General features: G+C 31.9%; 1 protein-coding gene across 1 annotated transcript; it reads right to left on the reverse strand.

The window, feature by feature from the left end:
• Positions 1–12,180: 12,180 nt before the first annotated feature.
• On the reverse strand, positions 12,181–17,940 carry LOC139511032 (filaggrin-2-like). Its single transcript, XM_071297600.1, has 3 exons — positions 17,895–17,940; positions 14,674–14,693; positions 12,181–13,383 (listed from the first exon to the last, which is right to left on the reverse strand). The coding sequence occupies exons 1-3, from the start codon at positions 17,938–17,940 to the stop codon at positions 12,181–12,183; spliced, it is 1,269 nt and encodes a 422-aa protein (XP_071153701.1).
• Positions 17,941–24,422: the final 6,482 nt, after the last annotated feature.

A 24,422-nucleotide genomic window follows, 5' to 3' on the forward strand; every position in this document is an offset into this window, starting at 1 on the left:
TTTATTGCTTACTACATGTTATGTGGTTTTCTTTTGCAAATCATCAACTTCCATCTGGTGACCTGTAATTATTTATGCTTTGTCCTTCGGTGTTCTTGGTCTTTACGAGTGTTTGTCTTATTGTCACTAATACTATATCTTCTCATTTTTTACAGCGTTGAAATAAAATGGCAAACATAATGATCAAAACCATGTACTCAAAGTTGGTTTAATAAACATGAACTGAAAATACTGTGTTTTACAATCAAGTCGATTACGTGATGCATTTGATACTTTAAAATTGGGGTATTTCAATTTAGGTACATGAAATACATATAACAATGAAGACGCGGAGACAAAGTTGATTAGGCTATTTGCCAATTCCCGTAATTGACCCTGTAATAAGAGATCCCTCTTTCAGTTGTCTCCCTTATGAGGGACATTAATTTTCATTTATAATTGAGAGCTAGCAGAACGAGCAAATTTACCTGTGCGTAATGTGAGTAATATTTAAGGCTTTCAAATCTTTTAATTACATTAATTTGTTGTTAATCTAAATACTTTTGACATCAGAAATTATTTTTTATGAAAAATTAGTTAAGCTGCCGATACATCACTTTCAAAAGCCAAATTTGTCCGGTATGGAACCAGTCTACGATTGACAAAGGGAAGTAATTTGTTTAAAAAGTGTGTATTAACAGAATCAAATTGGTAATTGGCAAATGGACTATTGAATGACGTATGAACGATTTGGTGCATTGATCCAAGGGGTACACATATAAAGCTATAAACTTAGTAAATTGTTACAGAAAACGTTCAATAAGGAATTTGGTACGTAAACATCGCCCCGAAGTGACAGATATGATAAACAAACCAAACGAGAAAACTAACGGCATTGTGTATGTATAAAACTATATACGAAAACGTCAATTATCACCGAACTAGTACAATTTTGTTTAAGGCCCAACTGATTGAACTGAAGCCCAACTCTGGGTGTGGGATTTTTCTTTCTGTGTTGAAGACCCATTGGTGACCTTGGGCTGTTTTATGTTCTTTGGTCGGGTTGAATCCTTTTTAACACATTCCAAATTTTCATTCTCGCTAAGTTGTATCTAAGACTAAAACATATCTCCGTACACATCCAACATCTAAAGGATTTATTGTCAAGACCTCATTAACAGTCAGAAGAAAAATATGACTTTGTGCAATGCCAAAATAAAGGAATGTGTAATGCCAAAGTATAGGTATCGACATATATTCATTTCAATTGTTTTCATGATTCAAACCACAAGAAACAGTAGGGCTGTAAAGTCAATATAGAGGATTAGTGTATATTGATATGCTATTTTTCAATTTTTTTTAGTCTTACACTTGTAAGTACTTCTTTTAAACTGAGTTTTACTGTGTGTATTGCTGTGTGTTTGTTTTTCTTCATTGGTTAGAGGTATGACAGGTATAGGAGAGGGTTAAGATCTCACAAAACATGTTTAACCCCGCTGCATTTTTGCAAAAGCACTTCTATATCTATGCGATAAATGTTTAAGTACATATAATTCTCTTCCATAACTGTCTTTAAGCAATTTATAAGCCCGGAATTTTTTACAAGCATTTTGTGACAAAATTCTATTTTGCAAGTTTTCTATATAATTATCAAATAAAACTTATTATATCTGTGTAATATTTTGTTTATGCAATCCATTATTTAAATCAACATACAAATCTAAATTACATTCTTTAAACTTAGACATAATCCTAAAACACCAATTTCGTGTCTTATTAAGACCATTACTGTAACACCATTTAAATATTCTGTAACTCATCTATCTGTGCACATTATTTTACATCTAAACCAGTGTCGAAAAACACAGGTCTACTGCTTAACACTGGGAGGTCTCCAGCCCATATCCCCTTGAATTGAATCGTTCGGGGTATATTTATCCACACCCATAAAAGACCTGAAAGCCATGTTCTGGACACCATCATTACACGAAAAATATCTGGTTCCCCAAATGGCTGCACCATAACTTATAACTGACCAAACCTGGATAGTTTATTAAATGGGGCGATATCTTTTTGCGCCAAAAAGTAACTCATTTGCGCCACAACTTAATTGGGCCAATACTTCTTTTGCGCCACCTAATTTTCAAAACTATAGGTATCATTTGCGCCAATAAAATAATCATCTAATTGCGCCAATTTTTTTCATTTTTATTTATATATAAAAACTAAATGATTGAATGCCCTCGATCCTCCTTTATACGGGCTTGGGACCTGCAGTTTGAGGGTCGCTCTTTTGCACGCAGTTCTCAAAATTTGACGTTCTAATTTCTGGATATTTGTTTTATAAATATGATCTAACTCTCCATTCAAAATAATTGTACATGATTCATCTGTGAATAACCTAACACAACACGACTTAACTGTACATCTCCACCTTATTTCTACAGTTTTCTTTACATGTTTGACGGATTTATGTTCTTCAACAATGATGACCGGTTTTCCTCTATCAGACTCTATGTTCCTGAATGGTATATCAGACATCTTGACTCGTGAAAAAATATTCTATTACTAAACAATTTATTTTTTGGTGAGTTAAGTGGAAAGGTTAATTATAGTACATGTATGATATAGGTAAAACATGTACAGGTATGATGTAGGTAAAACATATTTACAGGTAAATGTGGCGCAATTTCATTTCATTTATTGGCGCAATTAATACCATTAAAATAATAGAGAGTGGCGCAAATAATACCTTTTCATAACTGCAATTGGCGCAAATTGATTCTGCCCATTAAATGTACTGTACAGGAAATAGCCATGGGCCTTACTATATATCATAATCAAACTTAATTCCCTGTTAGCTGATTTGGCTTCAACTTAAGTCATTACATCATAATTTAAAAAACCTGTTATTAGTAAACCCAGATATTGATAGCTTTGTTCAAAACATATTCTAATAAGATTTACACATATATATACTTATTAGACATATTTATGGAAGATCATTTGGTACAAAATGTACCTTAAAAAAATAAGATTTAAATTCAAATCATGATTTGAAATCAACAGGGAGCCGATTTAGTACCTCCAAAAAATATAATTTGAATTCGAAATCACGAATTCAAATCGTTATCACGAAATGTATAATTCGTTGTAACAGATTTAAATTCGTGATTCGAATTCAAATTATATTTTTTTGTGAGGTCCTAAATGGGCCTCCGTAGAAATCGTTATCAATAACATTAACGGTACCAATTATCCTGCAGCAGATGCGCATTTCAACAATCCATATCTCTTCAGCGATGCTCGTGGCCAAAATATTTGAAGTCCAAAGCTTAAATAAAAGATGAAGAGCAATAATCAAAAAGGTCCAAAAAGTATAGCCAAATCCGTGAAAGGAATCAGAGCTTTGCATGAGGGAGATACATTCCTTAATGTATAATAATTTCTAACATTTTGTAACAGCAAATTTTAATAACACAAAAAATCCGTATTTTCATGCCAGTACCGAAGTACTGGCTACTGGGCTGGTGATACCATCGGGGACTAACAGTCCACTAGCAGAGGCATCGATCCAGTGGTAGTAATAACATTAACGGTACCAAATTTATCAAATGTAGATTTGTTATGACAGATGAAATTCGTGATAATCTCGTTATCTTGAATTTATGGAATTAGTCCACCTTCGGAACGACATGATCGCATATTTTGAAAATCACTTTAGATAGAGAATTGTTTAGAAGATTTACCTTCTGTCTATTTACGTCAAAATTGTTAAATAACTATTTACAGGTATTTGTATATTTTCCTTTATTTAGGCTTTTTTATATTTTGTGTCTGGTCTATATTTTGAAAATTATATATAAATTATTATAAAATGATCATAAAACAAAGATCTACAAAATAATTCCACATGATTGAAAGAGGCAATAGACCTTATTGCTTATTGCTCCTAATCACTTTTTGATTAATTAGTTTGCGGTTTTTCTTATTTTCAACTATATCAGATAGAGGGAAACTTTACAAAGCAAAATAATCAGTAAGACGAGATTCACATTTTTTTCAGACGGCCGAAATCGTCAGTTTGACTGATAACGAATAGCACAAATTCGTTATCACAAATTTAATCTATGACAACGAATTATACAATTCGCGATTTCGAATTAAAATCATGTTTTCGGATGTCCTACATTGGCTTCCTGAAACGAGACATTCGATGCTCTGATCTAATCTGTTTCGAAATTTATCGTTTTAAGGGTTTAACAACACTACTTTACTTATTTTAGAGTAAAAGACATATTCAGTATAATGATTGCAAACTTGTTTGCATTGATATTGATAACTAATTTGGTAAGTTTGTTTTAGGTACAATAATATGTATATGGTATATATCATCATTGCTAGCCAAGGTTCAGTTAATATTCTAAAATCTTAACATGTTGTTACAAATGGTAAACCATGAAAAAAATCAAATATTTAAATTTGTTATCGAACGAAACAAAGTCAGTAAATTAATTTAAAACAGGAACAGAAACATTTTTTATATTTATGTTAAGCGAGTAGAATTGATCAAATATTTTCATTTGTTGATTGTGACTTTGGTACACCTGTGTATTTGTTTCCTGCCTTTTGTAGTGCAGAAAATTCATTGCCATCCTGTCTTTTCATTTTACTCCCTCCCTTTAAACCCCGATGTATTTTTCTTTAAGGACTGGAAGTAAATATTTGTATAAAAATGTCAACTAATGAATAAAATAAAGTTAAATGATCAATGTTAGGTATGTTTCATGGTTTTTTCCCTTTTTTTGATTAGTCAAGATGCTGTGTGACTTTCTTTAATTTACAATTGTGTGCTGTTGTTATTTAAATTTTTATCATTTCGTCTTTGTTTAACTGGAGATGCAGTTGTCTTTTTATCTTAGTAATGCTTTTAGTTTGTGATCCACCGTTAACTTCTTATTTTATATAAATGAATAAGTTACATGTAAGAGCTGAGAAATTATTAGATTTTCCTTATAAATTACCACCTAGCGATATTTTTTATATATCATCTAGCTTCAAACCATTTCCATTAAACTTTATTTTCTGTAATTTCAATTAAAAAGAATTAAGTATGTCACATGCAGAGGAACTTTAAAATGTTATCATAATTAACCATTAACTTCTGTAAAAATTGTGTACAACTTCTATTTCAAGAAACCCAATGACAAAAAGCTAGTACTGGTAATTAAGACTGAAACACGCAAGTTACAATATTGATAAAAGGCTTTTAATCAACACATCTTTGCAAATAAAGTGTATGCACTTAAATATCATTTACCATTACACAAGAATAAATATCAAACTCGATAAAAAGTTATTGCTGTATGTCATATTTACCATGAGTTGTGCAATATAATCTATGTTGAACTGCTCTCGAGCATAATTTCTATATCTATTTTTAGAAATAGCAGGATGGAGCACACAAAGATATTCAACTCACATTTTATGTCAAAAGTCAAACCCTGCACTGGTAGTCGTTGATTGCTGCTTGTTATCATAGCCTTTAAATTTGTTTATTGTTATAGTATGTACCAGGCTGGGATTTTTTCTATTCTGAATAGGTTCACATTTGTCATACCGAGCCGTTTTATTGCTTAATACTACATGGTATGGGGTTTTCTTTTGCGAATTATCAAATTCCATATGGTGACCTGTAATTATTTATGCTTTGTCCTTCGATGTTCTTGGTCTTTACGAGTGTTTGTCTCATTGGAAGTTATACTATATCTTGTCATATACAGCGTTGAAATAACTGAAATGAACTAAATATATCTTCTGCCGGATAAAAGAGTAAGTTATACAAACTTGGCAACAATCACTTTATATTATTTGCAAATTTAATAAAATGAATTTGACACAAACAGATATAACATTAGAGACGTCCTATCCCTGTACAAATATAAGCACAAAATCATTATACTTAGAAGGTATTGTCGTGTAAACCGGGTGAGTTAACTCACCAACTAATATGTATTTCAAAAGTTTTTTAGCCAGCGATCGAATTAAACGCCAATAATCTCTAAAAAAAATATGATAACTAAGATAGCTAGTTTAAAGAAAGTGCGCGCTGAGCCAGCCTGTGGAACGACATGACCGACATGGCCTAGAATATAACATTAGGACAACATACAAGTTTTTCCTTTTTTATCTTGAAAACCAAGATGGAGAATTGTTTACAACGACGATATTTGCCTACTGTCTATTTACATCAAATGAGGCAATTTGACCTTATTGCTCCTAATCCTTATATGACCAATTAGTTTGCGGTTTATCTCATTTTAATAATCATATATAATAGATAGAGGGAATTTCAAACTTAAAAACTTACCCCGATGTATTTTTTAGGGACTGAAAATAAGTATTTTTATAAAAATATCGACTTATAAATAACATAACTTTAAATACAACTAACACTTGATCAATTCATGTTTTACAAAATATCAACCTTGTTGTGTTGACGCTTGTGTTGTTTGTCCTCCGCTCAAATGTCCTGACACTGTTGGTACTACACTATTGTTCTGATTCGGTTTAACAAATCGTAAGGATTCCAAGTAGCCTCTTCTCATATTTTTGTTCAAAACGCCATACAATATGCTATTGATACAACTATTCAGATAACACATATAAATAGACAATGTATGCAGAACATCGGGATAATCAGATCTCTGTCCACCTACGGCCGTTATTCCGAACGGAAAGTACATCACCATGTAAACAATAAACACTACAAATTGTGTCTTTGTTAAGATTTGTTCATATTTAAATTTTCTTTGTGCAAGACCGTTGTTCCAGTTTTTATGAAGTTGTGTTCTAGCCTTGTTCACATGACGATATATTCGTATGTACGAAAAAGCTGTAACTCCAGCAGGAAAAGCAATAACAACTGCCATAAAGATCACGGAAAAGGTCACTGATCCGTATCTGTCAAAAATACAGGAATGCATTGGAAATTCAAATGTCCACAATGATTCAAAAAACCACAGCGAGGACGCGAAACAAGCCCCTACCGCACACGCCCCTATTGTTGCTATTATAACGTTCCTCGCGGTAACTATTCTGTTAAACTTCTGGCTATGACAAATTTTAAAGTAACGCGATAAGGCAATGAACATAATGAATTGAATGCTACATGAAAATAAAAATGCCGTGATGATTGCCTGAAAACGACATGCACCAAATCCTGGTTTTTCATTTGTTATGAGTACGTGCATACCAAAAGGCATTAAATATCCTATAATAAGAAGGTCAATAACAGCCAACAATGCTAGAAGCATATTCTGAATACTTCTCATTCGTTTTACTGTGGTAATAGTCCATATAATCAGTAAATTACCAACGGTTCCAATGATGTACATCAAGATAGAAAACACCAAACAAGTAACTCTAAAACCAGTACCATAAAGTTCCATTATGTTATAGTTATTGTTATACAATATATATATTTGATGATGAAAATTCCTTTCTCTGCCGTTCCGGAAAACTTAATTGTTCATTTAAGAAAAAGAATAAAGCACTCAAATACAGCCGTTTCTGTAAAGCTAAGTAATACTTGGTAGAATAAGAAGCATTTTCAAATGAATCAGTTCCTAATTTATATTTATAGAAATATAAAATTCACCAGAATACTATTACATCTTTCCATGAGTTATGTTGAACCATTTGATACTATATATCAATACCTAGTGATTCATGATATTTTTTTCTTTTGTAGCTTAATCTAATTGTATAAACTCGCACACTTTTTTCTACCAAAACTCCTTATACTTAAATTCACTTCGCTGTCAGCATCCTTTAATTGAATATTTCTTCGTGTTAAAATATTTTTGACCCGTTATAATTCATGAAAACTCCATATGATTGTAAATTTCCTGACGATATAATTAGCTATGTCATGAAGGCATCCTATTAAGCCTTTTAACTTTCTTGGTCTTCTAATGAGAATAATTACATTAACTTCTGATAAATAAATGATTTTACTGCTATTTCTTTTTGCTGTTCATTATGGTAACATTCATGTAAATTTATTCTATAGAACTTTATATAGTGCTCGTAGTCATGGAAATTATTAGTAAATGGCAACAGATTTACCCGGGATTATAGAGGAAACTGAAGAATTAAATTCCTAGGAACTTCACATTTTTAGTAACTATTGTATAATTTAAACTAAATGATATATTTGATGATTTTTAATATTAAAGAGTTGTGAAAACCTTTGATTTCACATGACTTCGTATGTATGTACCAAAATAGCTAAGTGCTAAAACAATAAACGTAAGCAAATAAATCAGACAGAAGCCAACGATAACAGGGACAGGGAAAAAACAAAAATATAAAAGGTTTAGATATGTTTGGGATCACTTTAAACTAACTTTATATGGGAGAATGGAGTTCTACGAAAGCATTTTTAAAATAAACAAAACTGTTTAAATCAGCTAAACATGGCCTGGATCACCAGGAAACTAAGTTACAAATACCAGTTTCAATACAGGGACACAACACCTTGTGTAAAACAATCAATAAACATGAACAAAGTTACAATGCAGAAATACAAATTAAAAAGTTTTTATTTCTGCTACAAACTTTCAATAAGCGAATTGATGATCATAAAAGTCATCATTACGAGACGTAAGATTGAAAAACAGTTTAGTTATCACCTTTATCAAAAAATTTTCAATAGTATTAAGGCAAACAGAATTGTTTAAAGGACAATTCATATTGAAACTGTTTAGCTTTATGATTTACATTTTCATAACAAGATAGTTGTGATGCACAATTTTGTTCTGTGGATAGAACAATGCTTTCCACAAAAAAATCATGATATATTTATAAGTGAAATCTAGCTATAGTTTGACCAATTTATAGTTTTTTTTTCCTGCTTAAAATATGTTACATCATCACTAAGAAAAGGTCTTAATCAAGAGGACTTTGTGTTGGCAACAAAAAATCTAATGCTAAGATGTTTGGTTTTTTTGGTGATGCTATAACTAAATTTGATTTATAATTAAATGATTTATGTCATGAGGATGACTTCACAAATTTCGTTTCTACACTGATATATCGGAAAGACAGAACATATTGGACATTTTTATATTTATTTGATTTTTTAAAAGCATTGGACATATACATATGATAACGGTTACCCAAATAATATTTCCAATGAGTATGATAATGACCATATTCGTGAAGATTCACCACAATTCCGTATTTAGTTTTATAGTATGTAAAACACCCACTGAGAGTAAATAGCAAGATTTCTTATCCAGTTTAAAACATAACCAGATGTATGAAAGTCAATGAAACAACTATCCACAATACTATACTTCTAAATGATAGAAACGCAAAGACAGTCAGTGTTTTCCGAATTACTATTATTGATTCATATTGAAATAATAAATTTTGTTTGCCAATAGCATAGATCTATTACATAAATAATGAATATTCAAATGACTTCACTTTACCATACTACCCAACTTTGTTTTCCAATATGTGAGAGAGAAAAAATAAGCGGAGAGCTTATAAACTTGCTTTACCACACTTATACTTCAGTTTATCATATAAAGGTAGTAAACTGCTGAATAGTTGATGTTGTTTCAAACTGAATAAAACTGAGAATAGAAATGGGGTGTGTGTCAAAGAGACAACAACCCGACCAAAGAGCAGAGAACACCCGGGTCTTCAATGCTACCGGAGGGGTGCTTCAGTTGGACCCTAAACAAAAATGTATACTAAAAATCACACAAGATTAACAAAGGACAGAGGCCCCTCTGACTTGCGACAGGCTAAAAAATGCGGCGGGGTTAAACATGTTTTTGAGATTTCAACCCTCAACCCATTAACCTCCAGCCAATATAGAAAAAACAAACACACAACAATACGCACAGTAAATTTCAGTTCAAAAGAAGTCCGAGTCCGATGTCAGAATAGGTAACGAAAGAAACTAAACAAAATGACAATGATAAATAAATTAACAAAGGACTACTAGCAGCTACTGACATGTCAGCTCCAGACCTCAGTTAAACTGCTTGAAAGATTATGTCTTCATCATATGAACATGAAGTACAATCCCACCCGAACTCTACATATTAATGAAAGGAAATATCCAACAAAGTATACGTCAGTGTCAATAATGTAGGAATGAAGGAAAACTGATCAAATCGGAAAAAACATTAGCGGATGTATACATTTAACTTTTTCTTTCTTAATGGGTTTTTAAAAAAATCTTTTACGTGTTTTCATATTATTATGAATACTTAAATAAATAGTTAAAAGGAATGAAATATGTGTATTTCTAAAGAGACACAGCCCAACATTATAAAACATAAATCAATATCTGAAGGTATTTGCTCTCTTAAATGGGATTTGAATTTACAGCAGCAATACAATCAATTCTAAAATATCCCGTGAAGTAAAAATATTGTGTAGCATCGTGGCTTAAAATGTTAATGCTCATTCGTATAATTTGTTTTTTCTTTATTTTTAAGCTTTTCCTGTTTTCTAATTTCCGAATGTCTATCTCATATAACTATATAGCATTTCATGTAAAGATTCTGCGTGTTTTTACTTAGTGCTATTCTTTAAAAGTTAACTATACTTTTAAAATATTGGTTTCATATTTTATTGAAAAAAAAACAAGTGTTGTTCACGATGTTTACATGCTTCTGTATAAAGATGTTATTAATGTTAAAACAAATTGGGATTCTTATGTACGAGATTTATTGTCTAATCTTGGCCTGAACTTTTTGTGGATTTCACAGGATGTAACTATAAACTAATGTAGTTTTTGATATTGTTAAAAAACGTATTACTGATCAATATTTTCAAGAGTGGTCCACATCTTTATGTGATTGTGAAAAACTTTGCATGTATAAAAGAATCAAGACAGATTTTTGTCTTGAAAATTACTTAAATTTATTTTGTGATGATCGATTACTTACGAAACTACGTAGTGGGACACTTCAATTAAATATCAAAGTTGGTAGATATACCAATACGCCAAGAGAATTACGATTGTGTCTTTGTTGTAATATGAACGTTGTTGAAGACGAATATCATTTTGTTTTAGTTTGTCCTGTATAAAGACCTGCAAGGTCACATTATTTACCAAAATACTTTTGTTCTTGGCCAAATATTTATAAACTGGATCAATTGTTAAAAGCTGTCAATAAAACAGCAACTATAAAATTATGTAATTATATTAAGGCAGTATGGAAAATGAGATGTCAAATTCTTACTTCACTTTGTATGATGTGTTGTTTTCTGCTGTTTATTATTGTGTCATATATGTAATATATGTTTTGATTGCCATAGCATGTAAATGCTTTTTGCAAATAAATAAATTCATTCATTCAACTCTTAAGACATCCTTGTTTGATTTAATGCAATTATCTTGTTATGGTGCAGAAATAGTTTTTCTAACTTTAATCAATCCCATGCAAGTCGGAAATATTAAGTTCAATCAAACTACACTGCGATACAGGTCTACAATAAGAAAATGGAAGCATATTTGCATTTGATCGAAGTACATTAATGAAAGATCAAAAGGAAAGTACCAACTCTTTTTTTTTCTTTTTCTTCAAATGATACATAGATCAATGCCTCGTTCTGCAATATTATTGATTTAAAATGAACGATATGAGAAAGAAGAGAAAGGGCATATAAAAAACAAAGACAGCTACATTTATGTACTAAAGAAACGCATTACGATTCTAGTGCTAACAAGTTACTTCCAACAAGTTTGTAAGGGGTACAGGGTGGCCATTTGCAAGGCAAAGTTCCTGCTCCTATCTAACATTTTATACCCCTTTTTTTCATTTGTTCGTCCAAATTTCCCTCCAAGGAGCCTGTTTTTCAGTGGTTGTTGTTTGTTGGTCGTGTTCATACGTGTTTATCGTTTCTCGTTTTTGTTATGGATTAGACCGTTGGTTTTCCTGTTTGAATTGTTTTAAGCATGTCACTTTGGGGTCCTTAATAGCTTGTTTTTAAGTGTGAGCCAAGGCTTCGTGTTGAAGGCTGTACTTTGACCTATAATTGATAACTTTTTACACATTGTGACTTGGATGCAGAGTTGTTTCATTGGTACTCATACCACATCTTATTTATAAAGAACAGTAGATTGATTTGAATAATTAAAAAATCTAATTCTCATACATTTAATGTGAATTAATACAAATATTTTTTGTAACCTTTACTGTGATATTTTCGGGATTTCCGGTAGTATTTACTATTTCCTGTCCTTTTATATTTTTTGTAGTACTTCCTAGCTTTTCCGTAATACTTTCCTTTATGACGGTACCCATGATGGCCATGATGGTGACCGAAATGTCCGTGATGGTGACCAAAATGTCCGTGATGGTGACCAAAATGTCCATAATGGTGACCAAAATGTCCGTGATGGTGACCAACATGTCCGTGATGGTGATGATGATGTCCATGATGGTGACCAAATAGGCCGAAACTTCCATGATGGTGACTAACGCGTCCTAGACGATGTCCAAAGTGTCCATGACGGTGACCAAATATACCAGAGTGTCCATGACGGTGGACCGATCTACCATAGTGTCCGTAACGATGTCCAGAGTGTCCGTGACGGTTACCAAATCGTCCATGACGATGACCATATAGACCGGATCGTCCATGTTTGTTACCAAATAAACCAAAACTTCCATGATGGTGTCCATAGCGTCCGTGACGGTGACCAAAGTGACCATGACGGTGACCATATAGACCATATTTTCCATGACGATGTCCAGAGTGTCGGCGACCAAAGCGACTATGACGGTGACCATGGAGACCGTATGTTCCATGACGATGTCTAGAGTGCCCGTGACGTTTACCGAAGCGTCCATGACGGTGACCAAATATACCAAAGCGTCCATGACGGTTGCCATATCTACCATAGCTTCTGTGACGATGCCCAGAGTGTCCAAGACGGCGACCAAAGCGTCCACGACGATGACCATATAGACCGGAGCGTCCATGTTTTTTACCAAATAAACCAAAACTTCCATGACGGTGACCTAAGTCTCCCAGATGATTTCCAAAGCGTCCATGACGGTGACCATATATACCAGAGCGCCCATGACGATGGCCAAGGTGTCCCAGATGGTGACCAACTGATCCGAAGCTTCCGTGAAGGCGACCATTATGATGACTAGCATGTCCATGTTGATGAACCTTATGACTAATTGAAAGTACCCCACCGTTTTTGTCTCCAAATACACTATGGCTCACATGAGTGTTATGCCTGTGTCCAAATACACTATGGCTCACGTGAATGTTACTTCTATGTCCAAATAGGGTGTTTCCTTGGTCATGTGATACATGTGACACAACTGCTGGAGAGGTATAGCTATCATCGTCCAACTGTAAAATATTCAAAGAAATTTAATTGACAAAAAAAAGAAAGTATGAAATGTAAGTATGACATGCCATCTACTAGAAATCAATGTTGAGTTGGCACAAGAATAAAATACATACATTGACATATAGTATTAGATGTATTATTGTCTGTATTGACCGAAACTCAGTAATATAAGATTGCTTTTCCATTAGAATTTTGAGGTGATTTATTAGTAATCTCACGTAAAAAAAGTTAATACAAAAATGTTTGAACATACTTTTATTCCTTTTTAAGAACTATTTCTAATAGTAATTGTTAAGGTAAACTATTATATATCCGTTCTTTCAGAAACGTTTATCATAAGGCTCAATCATATTGATACTTTGATATAATTTTTAACGTCATAATGTTTAGTTTGGTTCATATTTCGATAAGACTTTTGGCCCAATTGTACAACTGCCAATGTATATTTTCATATCTTTATTATGAAGACAACAGGCCAGTGTAATTTAAAAGTTTGTGATCTAATAAACTTTTTTTTTATTACACTTCCCATAATTATTCCTCATATTGTAAAGCCGGACAGTAAACAACTGTTAGAGTGTTGTACCTGCAGTTATACTTTGTTGTTAATTATTTCAATTTCTCCACTTTAGAGCAAAGTTCTTTGACAATTATGACGGGCATGATACTGTATGATCAAGCGGAGAAGGGTATGTTCAATTCAAAACGGAAATTCCTTAATCAAATTGCAAAATTTAAAGCTCAAACACTTCAAACGAATGGACAACAACTGTCATATTTCAGACATGGTACAGGCATGTTTTTTATGTAGAAAATGGTGGATTAAACCTGCTTTTATAGCTAGCTAAACCTCTCACTTGTATGACAGTCACATACAATTCCATTATATTGACAGTCGAACTTTCAGTGTTTTTGTGTTTATTCATTGATTCAAAATGTTATAAAGTCGATTAGCCGTAATATAAAATAAGTTATTCATATTTTCTTTTCTTTAAATTATTATTTTTTTCGAAAAGTAAACATAAGAACAAATAAAAAGAAACGTGATAATTCATAGGGGTTAGGTATCAGCTGCTGTTGTGCGAGTTTATGATTGTCTTGAATATGGTGCCTATTTATTAATGTTTATACACGACAATCCTGTTTTCAAAATTTTCCCATAGGGAGATTTAGTCAAACAAATGATGATGAATTAACAAGAGATCATCTACAAGCTATAAGTGGAAGTAAAAAAAAACATAATGAAAACTATTGTCGTCAAACAAGGATATCTTAGGTAATATACATACATAAAAGTCAGACCCTGCATCTGTAAAGTAAAAATATAAATATGATAATATATAATTTACTAAAATTTTACTCCTATATAATTCTAATAGGATAGCATAGTGTTTATAAAAGTTGTAATCACCAGGTCCTTTACTGTTTAGTGTATGTATCAATGATAAATTTATATTCTATTTTGATTGATTGATTGGTGTTTAACTCCCTTTTCAGCACCATTGTGCTATTTTGTGTCGGTGAAGGAAAAATGCCTGTCATTTGCAACCTCTGTGTTGACATTCAAGTGATAAAATAGTTCTACTACTTGGATCAATTGGCCACCGAGACCCCTTTTTCTATCTATAAGACGACCATATATTTTCTTATTTGTCGTTATTAAGACTATCATATAAAAAAAAATGATGATTTTGTATGATTGCCAATGAGACAACTCTCCACAAGAGATCAATATGACACAGAAATTAACAACTATAGGTCACCATACGTACGGCCTCCAACAATGAACAAAGCCCATACCACATTATCAGCTATAAAAAGCCCAGAAATGACAATGAAAAACAATTCAAACGAGAAAACTAACAGCCTAATTTATGTACAAAAATGAACGAAAATCAAATATGTAACACATAAACAACCGACAACCACTAAATTGCAGGCTCCTGACTTCGGACAGGCATCATACATACAGAATGTGGCGGGATCCCAACCCTACCCTAACCTGGGACAGTGGTATAACAGTACAACATAAGAAAGAACTATAAAAATCAGTTGAAAAGGTTAAACTCATAAGACGGATAAACATACAAGTGGACGTGAACTGGGTACTTGTATATCCCAACAACAAAAAGACACTAGGTACAGCTCTGAGAGTACTCGCAGTTAACTGATAGTTAGTTCAAAGCCTCTAACAACTTATAAAAAAATCATGCATCTAAGACTTAATAATCAATCCGTACACATCCAACATCCAATGGATTTCATGTACGACGCCATAATCCGTCAAAAACTTGACCTTGTGCAATGCCAAGATACAGGTATCGACAGATTGTAGATCCATGAATGTGTATATGTATATTACATACAAGTATTATTTAGTTTGGTTTTAATATTTACTGATAACAAAATCAATATTTATACCATAAAAAAACAATATTCAACGATCTTATTACAGTGTTAAATTGGTAACCTTTTAGAATAAGTTTATCCAAAGGACCGATAAGTTTACCAGGATCGTTTCTAAATTTTCGGGCACGGTTAACAACATTTCCGAAAATACGAGGATGTGCTATCAAGTTAGAAATAAGTTTTCTACAGTTACAACTAGACTTCAAAACCAAATCTTTATATCTTTGTACCAATAAAAACAATATTTAATGATCTTATTATATTGTTAAATTGGTAACCTTTTAGAATAAGTTTATTTAAAGGATCGACAAGTTTACCAGGATCGTTTCTAAATTTTCGGGCACGGTTAACATGTATATTTCTACTGTAGAATTAAGTCATTATAGATACCAGGATTAAATTTTGTATTAACGCCAGACGCGCGTTTTGTCTAAAAAAAAGACTCATCAGTGACGCTCGAATCGCCAATAGTTAAAAAGGCTAAATAATGTAAGAAGTTGAAGAGCATTGAGGACCAAAATTCCTAAAAGTTTTGCCAAATACAGTTAAGGTAATCTACTCCAGAGGTAGAACGCCCTTAGTATTTCAAAAATTTAAAAGTTTTGTTAATTTATATTTATCACCATATCAATGATAATTCATGTCAGCGCAGAATAAACTTACCATAGATACCAGGATTACTTTGGTATTTACGCCGGACGCGCGTTTCGTCTGATAATCAGGAAAACTTATTGATTAGTTAAAAAATCAAATACACGCAAATCGTGAGTAAATTCCAGTTCTGGAAGTTGGGGAATAAACTTGTTACAACAGTCTATATATTCATATTCAAAATGTGAACCAACCGTAAAATCTCTTTGCATGAATTTAACAAACTTACTTTGAAACTCATATCAGTTAAATATGCAGGAATGCATCTTAACAACTCTACTTTTAGAGGGTGCTTAAAATCATTTACTAACCATGAGGGTTTTGGCACGGTCAGTATTTACCAACTATTGTATAAAATTTGAAATAGCAATTTTGTACAACTAGAAAAGGACTAGTAAAGATTTGTTTAATGTAAAAAATGTAAATATGCAGATACAATGATATCATAAAAAGGTAAAACAAACACAGTTTTGTACGAACAGTGTTTAACTACAGTTTTCCACCTCTAAAATCTTTTAAATAAGACATGGAATGAATAGGAATTTCTTTGTTCTGAATACAAATGAGCTTTTCGTGTTATTCTTATTTTTAATTGAAGTGTTATTTTACTTCTATGTGTTCTTTGCGTGTTATTTCATTATTGTTGTGCCGATATGATGTATTTGATGCTTTTTAGTATGTACAGCTTAAAGGGGCACCAGCTTCGAGAATGAAAAAAAAATAGAATATGATTTCGTTTGGTTCAATCATTAATAAAAGTGAAATAATGAAATAACAATTCGTTTTTTGCAGCCAATTTGGGATAATTTTGTCAAAATTAGCATACAAATATCGCTGATGAATAATTCGACCTCATTAAATCCGTATTCATGTGACTATCAATATAAAACATTAGCTAGAGATTGGTTATGCATGGATTAGTCGTTTACAGCCATTTTAAGGAAACAAATATCATCATTAAAAATGAAACAAAGATGAACCATTTCGTGAACTAATTTGAAAGATCATTTCGTGAACTAATTTGAAAGATCATTTCGTGAACTAATTTGAAAGATCATTTCGTGAACTAATTTGAAAGATCATTTCGTGAACTAATTTGAAAGATGATCAGACTTTTTTACTAGTTTTTACACTTTTTGGACATTTTTTTAATTTACCGTCAAATTTAACCCGATGATATTCGATTTGCTTCGACCGCAGTATACTATCAATTTATATACTTTATCAGATCTTTGCATTTTTTCCAATTTTCATACGCACCACATATAGAGTCGCGCCCTATGCGACACATGACGCTAACGGGAAGTGTAAGTTTTAAGTACATCTAGGGTAAGTAGTTTTTATGGTATTACTATGGCACCTGTTTTATAGTAGACTAGATATCAGTAACATGGCAAGCAATGGTTTTTATATAAAGAGAATATTTTTATGTAGATTTGTATACACTTACCAGTATATGATACTAAGATGACAACTAACAACACTGCACACTTCATGTTGGCAACGACTTGTTGATTGGACCTCTGGTCTTTTATATTTCTTATAAATCCGATAAGAAACAGATGCGACAGAATGTAAGTCAAGCATTAAAATATGACATTGGTCTTGCAGTGTAAACCAAGTGCCTCGTTTGATGAAATTGATTTAACATTTTTTATCAGTTGTTAGTCCTATATTTACAGCAGGATTAAAATGTTATTTTTATATGTTAAATTCATATACTTTTCAGAGGTCACTAAAAATAATGTTATTAACCTTGATTTAATCCACAAATAGCGAAAGCTACCACATTTTTAGCCGTTTTCAGTATACAAGAATCCTTAAGTTAAGTTAGATCAGCAGGATTATTTTTTTCTGTACATGTTATACCGCAAAAATCATATCAACCGACTGTCGTTTGCGTTGATACTCACTAAATACGTTTATTTCATTTTGAATCGTCAGTTATAAACTTTCATCCTAATGTCTGTACCAAGTCATGACAGTTGTTTTCCATTCGTTTGATGTGCTTGATGTGTTTGAGTTTTTGATTTTGCCCTTTTATAAAGGACTCTCCGTTTAGGATTTTTGCAATTTTACTTCTCAAGAGTTTTAAATACAAAACAATTTCCGACGTATGACAGGTTAACATTTTCAATCGTTTTGAGAGATGATAGTCTCAAGATATGTCGTCTAAAAGTTCTGATACATTTTATATAATGTGCTTTGTCTATAGGCCTTGGATTTTTTTGGTTACATATGACGTGGCTCTGTACACCCAGTCATTGTGTTATTGTGCTATGATGAACTTTTGTATCCTTGTCTTTCATTTTTCAAATGAGCTTTGTACATATGCCTTTTGTGTGTTTCTTTATTACATAATTTATTGTGATAAATTGTAAGATTATAACACAATGATGACTGTTGTACCCCTATTTTTGAAGTTTTTTACTATTAGGTATGTTTGTTTTGTTCACTCATCGTTGTCAATATAATGGAATTTTATGCGACTGTCATACAAGTTAGAGGTTTAGCAAGCTATAAAACCAGGTTAAAGCCACCATTTTCTATATAAGAAAATGCCTGTAACAAGTCAGGCATATGACAGTTGCTATTCATTCGTTTGATGTATTTGAGATTTTGAATTTGCCTTTATGTTACGGACTCTACGTTTTGAATTTTTTCGGAGTTCGGTATACTAGTCTTTGTTATTTTAATTTTTACTTTTAGAAAGAAGTCACGATAGTTACAACTCGTATTGTTGGAGAAAGACAGATTTGTATTCTTAATTTTCAAAGATTTTTTGTATATGTGACGTGATCAAACTTGGTCGCCTTTTTCATGACGTGACAATAGAAAATTCAGAATAAATCAAGAAAATTTAACTTAATAATTAAATATCGACCAATCATTTGCTGAGAACTGATATTTCACTAGTGAGGAGTACAATTTTTCTCATAGCGCTCAAGAATGTGAAAACAGCACAACCATTAGAGAATATAGGTTATGAAACAGAAACACAAAAATCAATATTAAGAATCTATAGGCCGTGTTAACTCAAATATATATTATACGCTAATGAACTATTTAAAGAAAACGCGTGTCAATGATGAAATTTATAAATTCAATATCAGTAATTTACTATAATTATATTACAATTGTGCTTGTCTCGTTCAAATGCAATGATTCAAGACAATATTGGTTTCCTTGGGTGACAACATACTAGTTAAATATTATTTAATATTCAATCTTTCTCTGAGTTTATTTTTCGAGAATTTGCATTTCTAAAAAAAACAAAATCTTCAGTTGTTGATATAAAAAAAATAAGTAGACTACTATTATTTCGCCCAATATAAAATATCAGCTCTCTCAATAGAAGTATTTTACTTTAATGATCGAAATGAATTATTTTTTAGATAATAATAACTAATTTCAAATCATACAAGCATAACCTCTCATCAACACAATTTTCGAATTCCGAATTGATTTTCCTCTGCGTTCAGTATTTTTGTGATTTTACTTTTTGGCATGTAAACGAATTTAACCAACATCAGTGACAAATGTTTAGAAAGAAGTTCATATAATATATTATGTAGTATTTTGATTATTCCAAATTATGTGTTTACATAAGTAAATATTCTTTCTTTACTACATATAATCAAAACAAAATGTTAAACAATGCCTATAACAAACAGAAATGCAAATCTGTATCAAGAATCTAAATGTCAAGTCCATTCAGTTCGTGCAAGGTCTCTTTGCTTCATGCACTTGGGCACTTACTCAATAACTATTACTAGTATAAAGAATCATAAACAAAGTGTTCTAGAACTTTAACAATCGCTATCTTTGATTGTACATATATCCGGCAAAATCAAAACGATGTTCAGCTGATCTAAGTCCAGAAAAACAGAAAACAAGTTATTTCACGAAATAAAACAGATTTTAACGAATTGATATGAATAGTGGTAAGATGTGTCCCCATCCATATAGTCCCACTCCAGATTTCCTGACACATGGTTTCAACTCCTGTAAAACATCTTATAGGGGTTAAATTCTACGATCAAGTATGTCAAATAAAGGCAACAGTAGTATATCGCTATTCAACAGTCAAAAATCGATTGAGAGAAAATAAATCCGGGTTACAAACTAAAACCGAGGAAAACACATAACCAATAAGAGGAAAACAAACGAACAACAGGAACACTGAAGTGAAACAAAAACAAACGCCAACATACATAGTTATCAACATCAACAACAATTTTTTTGACATACCCTTGGTTTGTCAACTTTCTGTTCAGACACTGGTGACGTTTTATAAAGTCTGAGTAGCACAAAATCACAAAAATACTGAACTCTGAGCAAAATTCTAAAACAGAAAGTCCCTAATCAAATGGCAAAATTAAAAGCTGAAACACATCAAACGAATGGATAGCAACTATCATATTCCTGACTTGATATAGGCATTTTCGTATCAAGAAAATAGTTGATTGAACCTGGTTATACACGGAATACCGAATACGTTGGCAAATGTATATCCAATATGAAGGTGAAGTTGGTATAGTGCTACTAAGATGTGGGTTATTGATAATTTCAAAATAAAAATCGTATCGTTTGTCATAGATTCTGGTAATGAGAAGACTTTTTATGTCCAATTCGAGGTATAAGTCTAAAAATGAGGCAGATGAAGCCGTGTCTGTTGTTTCTTTAATTTCTAGTTCTGGAGGATAAAATGATAGAACCCAATCAGGAAAGATTAGAGTTAATGGAAAGAACATCACCAATATATCTGAATGTTAAATAAATAACCTGTCTTCTTTGATATTCTGGGTTTTTTCTACTCAGGAACTCCGACTCGATATGAACATTAGAAAAGGTCAACAAGGAGAGCTGCACTTTGCATTCTCTTAGGAATGCCTTCAATGTTTAAATAAAGTCTACATTCAAATTCAAATATGTTGTCAAAAGGGAAACTGCACCATACTGCATGATCCCTTGTTCCTCTGTGAAGCATGTTTTACCTTTTTGTTTACTATTAACAAAATATGCCATATGGTATCCCAAATTTATAAATGCATAACGTATGCTACCATATGTTGACTTATATACATTGTGCACCATATACTATAATACGGAAGCGTATTAGCTCCACACATTTTTTGTTTATTTTTCTTCCTATGTTTGCGTTATAACGCAAACCTTTGCGTTGTAACGCAAACCTTTGCGTTACAACGCAAACCTTTTGTTTATGCTTTATAACGCAAACCTTTGCGTTATAACATTTGCGTTATAACGCAAACCTTTGCGATATAACGCAAACCTTTGCGTTATAACGCAAACATTTGTTTTATCTTATTTCTTATTTAATATTCAAAGGAAACAGTAGTTATTAATGGAAGAGGCTGTATATAATAAAATTTATCACCTTTGTAGTAATTGCAAAGTAAACTGCTTGAATAATTAGATCATATCAATGACTAATAATGAGCAGAATAATATAAGAAGATGTGGTATGAGTGCCAATAAGAAAACTCTCCATCTAAGTCACTATTCGTAAAAGTAAACCATCATAGGCCGAATTACGGTCTTCAACACGGAGCATTGGCTCACACTGAACAACAAACCATAAAGGTCCCCAAAAACGAAATCCAAGTTACTACTAGTATATGTATTACAAAGAAAATTGAGTAAATTGAGGTTATACCTAAGAAAAAAATCAACCCTGCTAATATAGCTATAACCGAATATAAATATACTTCCAATGTAAGCTCTCGTTTGAGAACTGTGTATAAAGTAGGTTAGATTCAAACAAGCTACCCTTTGGCAATAAATGTATAGAATGAAGATGTTTTATTAATAAAATTATGTTCTCTCTATTCAAATTGCTACCCAAGCATCTTAAAAATACTTCATTATATTGAAATGAAAATTCAATGACTTTCTATCAAAGAATCTTGATCATATTCTGAGATTTAAAAAAAATGTTTCCTTATTAATAATTCATTTTAAAGCAGAAAGATCATTTTGTCTATTTGACTTGGAGGTTTCACAATTGTATGACATTATTTTTGATCTTTCAATTTTAATATGACTATATACTAAACTATATCTATTTTCTTGTTAAATTATATACTTTTCTGATGCACAAATCAGTCTTAATTTATGTATAATTGCACTTCAATTATTCCATTATTCCTATGCATATTTATTATAATGATTTGGCCTTGTATGTATGTTTCTTTTTTTTATCTACTAGTAAATCACATCCGAAATGAATGACAGACGGACATATATACAAAACTTAATGAATAATTGTAATCAAGATATTTGCGTTATATAACGCAAACATAGGAAGAAAAAAAATGTGTGGCGCTAATACGCTTCCGTACTATAATATATCAAACAACAAAAATTAACGATAACTCGATATTCCAAAATTATGTTAGGCATTTTAGGCAGTAAACAATTAAAATTGAATACTGACAATTGTAGATTCCAGCCTAATAAATAAAATGACCTCAGCTTGTCTTCCTTCAATCCCTGTTTATCTAATTCCTAGTGTAAATAAATACGCTAGACGCCAATGAAGACACATTAATAGATTCGTCCTTGTCTGCAGGACCATTATATATCTGCATTTATTTATATAAATAAGAGGCCGTTTATTAAATCACTGTTACTGTTAACGTCTTATGAGAAACATTTCACGCATACTTAAACTAGCAGTAGCAGTATCAAAATTAAACATGTAAAATGATGATTTTGTTATACAAAGTCATTGAATGATAAGCCGTCATTCAATAGTATAGACCACTTCCGAGTTATGTCATTCACCGGAAAAGTTCGTCAATACACTATTTTCCTATTACCGACTTTTGACTCCAGAATTATATTTTTTCCACATGTTACCATCTTTGTGGTAGGACATCCTGGTACTCGGTCAACACAGTGTACAAGCGGACAGTGACACAAAACGGAAGTTGCTGATCTGTCCGACGGCGATCGGCTCGTTGTTTTTCAAAAAATATAGAATATCAACACAAAGTGTCCCATAATGGATTGTTCAGCAGCTCAAGGTAAGTGAATAACTACAATGATGTATTTTTGACCATTTAAAGCTTATTTTATGCTTTTAGCATCAACCGTCTTTTAAAATAACTCCTGATCATGAAGAGGGGTCAAAATTTTGCGATTTTTCGAGTCATAAATCTTAACAAAACTCCGAAAATTCAAACATTTTCAAGATTTTTTAATCGATACATAGTTGAATAATCATATTCCGCATACACACACAAAAGTTTGGTTCATTTTTTTTTATTATATTGTCACAATTGAATCTTTTCTATTCAAAGTGTACTGTCCGCCTCGTTGCCACCGTATGTTTTCATACTGTCCGATTCGTTGGTCATATTCATGATCGATATCTTAAGCAAAAGTAAGATTGAAACATGCAATTTATCCACATTCATGACCGATTTCCTAGGAAATATCAACATTTATAAATGTTACTGATTATTACATATAAAAAGCATTGTTAATGCATGCACATGAAAATTTAATATACGTTTCTCTAGTTTGTTTTAGGAAAATGGGGCACGTAGGTGATTTTTATGGTATATTTATTCATACATTCATGTGGAACATTGTTATTTTTATCACTCAAAAACATAAATAGGGGTAATAACTTTTCATGAAAAATACAACCATGCAAGAAAAGTTATTTCTAGGCCTTTTATAGCTGACTATGCGGTATGGGCTTTGCTCATTGTTGAACATCTACATCTACATCTACATTATACGACGATCCATCAGCACATTGATGACTATACGTCGGCGCATCGCAAACAGACACTTAATAAAATATAATAACTAATTTTGTGCAATAATTCAAAGATAATTTTTGTGCAATAATTCAAAAATAATTTTGTGCAAAAACAAAACAAAAATTAACGCATTTACATTATTTACAAACAGGTTAGATATCTAAATATACTGACTCTGG

Source organism: Mytilus edulis, chromosome 2, assembly GCF_963676685.1.
Source record: "Mytilus edulis chromosome 2, xbMytEdul2.2, whole genome shotgun sequence".
NCBI classification, from domain to species: Eukaryota; Metazoa; Mollusca; class Bivalvia; order Mytilida; family Mytilidae; genus Mytilus; species Mytilus edulis.